A 2,500-nucleotide genomic window follows, 5' to 3' on the forward strand; every position below is an offset into this window, starting at 1 on the left:
GGTCATCATGATACACGACACATTTCTCCTTTATTAACACAGGTCTGATGCCATAGCATGGGTATTTGCTTTCAATAGACCCCCCCACACACACACACACACACACACACACACACACACACACACACACACACACACACACACACACACACACACACACACACACACACAGACACTTGCTTATATGTATCCCCAGTGGGGGGGTTATGAGTCAAAGCTCTTGGGGGAGCCACTGTGTAAGCAGCGTGTGTGTGTGTGTGTGTGTGTGTGTGGGAGAGGGGGACAGGGGGAGAGGGGAAGAGGGAGGGGGTGGAGGGGGGGGGGGGGATACCACCGTGGTCATAGAACTCCCAAAATAACTTCTTCATCAGCCTGGACCGTTCTCACAGGACCACTGTGTCTCCTCGCACAAACGCACGCACAAACGCACAAACGCACGCACGACCACACACGAGACTATAATCTCTGCTGTGTGACTAACCTGGAAAACTCAACACACGCAGACGGGAATGCTGTGACGGCATTTTTCAGAAAACTGTCAGGATGTATAGAAGACATTTTTAGAATCTGAATCAGAATGGGTTATATAAGGCCCTGACTATAGACCACCTGCCAGGGCTTAGTTAGTTAGTGGCAGCAAATGGAACCAATTTGGGATTGTACAAATTTTATCAGCAAGTGTATTGACTCAACTCCTGTGCACACGGTACAGATAATGGCTATTCGTTCATTTTTAAAACATCAAGGCTCATTCTTTGGTTAACGTGCATTACGTATATGTCTAAGCCCATTCTGAACGGGAACCCATTTTGGTGTTAGCATCATGTCATGCTTTAGCTATTGGAAAATAGCAGATCTACAAGCTCATAGCGCGCCACCGAGTGGCGCGCTATGAGCTTGTAGGTCTGCTATTTTTTTTTATATCGAAGAACGACTGACATTTTTAGAATCTGATCTCAGGTCAGAACGGGTTAATCGGACCAGTGTGTGTCCAGTGGAAACCTCGTATGAATCTGATCTCAGGTCAGAATGTGCTAATGAATAACTGAGCGCTATACTGTAGCTCTGCTGCTGAACTACTGAGATTCTTATGTTTGCTTTTGTTTCAAACAACCGGCGCGTTGACTGATGATCCATTTATTATTCTGAGCGTGCGTGCGTGCGTGCGTATATATGGGTGCACGCCGAAATTACCGAAATCTTCGGCATTTGCCATTTCCGCCAAAGCTTGAAATTGAAACTTGACAAAGTTCAAAACTCACGTCTGTTCGGGAGCTGTCGTACGTTTTGTCCAAGCTTTCTACAGTCTACTGACTGGAGAAGGTCAGTAGACTGTAGAAAGCTTTCTACAGTCTACTGCCTGAAGAAGGTCAGTAGACTGTAGAAAGCATTCTACAGTCTACTGCCTGAAGAAGGTCAGTAGACTGTAGAAAGCATTCTACAGTCTACTGCCTGAAGAAGGTCAGTAGACTGTAGAAAGCATTCTACAGTCTACTGCCTGAAGATGGTCAGTAGACTGTAGAAAGCTTTCTACAGTCTACTGACTGAAGAAGGGCAGTAGACTGTAGAAAGCTTGCTAAATAAATACATTGATTGTGCAACAGATCTGAGTGTGCGGAGCTTCCCTTTATTTTTTCTCATGGCACTCCATCTTTAAAATGTGTGTCTGTGTGTGTGTCCGTCCGTGTGCGTGTGTGTGTGTGTGTGTGTCTGCGTGTCCGTGTGCGGTCCTCAGAGCGCAGTGGGCTGGCGTGCGGAGGCCAAGCGCCTGCTGCTCCTGATGACCGACCAGCCGTCCCACCTGGCGCTGGACAGCCGGCTGGCGGGCATCGTCACCCCCCACGACGGGCGCTGCCACCTGGAGAACAACGTCTACACGGAGAGCACCACCATGGTGAGAGATCCATTGATTGATTGAAATATTTATTAACAGTTTGCAGAATTACAGTATATACATTTCAAGCACAAACTCGATACAAAGACTGTTAACTGTGAGTGGACGACCCAATTAAGCATTACACTTGTTGGCTCATACAACATGAGGGTCCACCTTGTTCAATTCATCAAAACATTTAGAGACGTACAAATAGACACTTCTATATGGGCGGTGGGTGGTGGGGGGGATTCAGATTTTACGGGGGCCAGTTTCGATTTTTTTTCGTATAGCGTAATTAGTGTCAATCTTGACATGAAAAAGTTTGGGAACCAGTGATCTAAGAACAACTGATCTAAGAACAACTGATCTAAGAACAACTGATCTAAGAACAAGTGACAATGAAGTTAATCTGAATCTGGTGTTCTTCTGCATATATATATAGTGGCACAGAGTGAAATATTCTCTTTTTGCTCTGTCTGTGTCTCTTACTCACCCTCCCTCTCATAACGTGGGTGTGTGTGTGTGTGTGTGTGTGTGTGTGTGTGTGTGTGTGTGTGTGTGTGTGTGTGTGTGTGTGTGTGTGTGTGTGTGTGTGTGTGTGTGTGTGTGTGTGTGTGTGTGTGT

At 46.2% G+C, this 2,500-nt stretch overlaps 1 protein-coding gene across 1 annotated transcript in view; it reads left to right on the forward strand.

Moving 5' to 3' along the window:
- The window catches only part of itgb8 (integrin, beta 8), a gene marked incomplete at both ends in the record, with an annotated part of 36,089 nt that overhangs the window by 20,404 nt on the left and 13,185 nt on the right, over nucleotides 1–2,500 (forward strand). The window contains one exon of the mRNA XM_080794468.1: nucleotides 1,736–1,894. Coding sequence (XP_080650594.1) covers nucleotides 1,736–1,894 — 159 coding nt within the window. The remainder of the gene's footprint in view (nucleotides 1–1,735; nucleotides 1,895–2,500) is intronic.

The sequence above is a fragment of the Protomyctophum bolini genome (genome assembly GCF_963924005.1).
Source record: "Protomyctophum bolini genome assembly, contig: SCAFFOLD_577, whole genome shotgun sequence".
NCBI lineage: Eukaryota > Metazoa > Chordata > Actinopteri > Myctophiformes > Myctophidae > Protomyctophum > Protomyctophum bolini.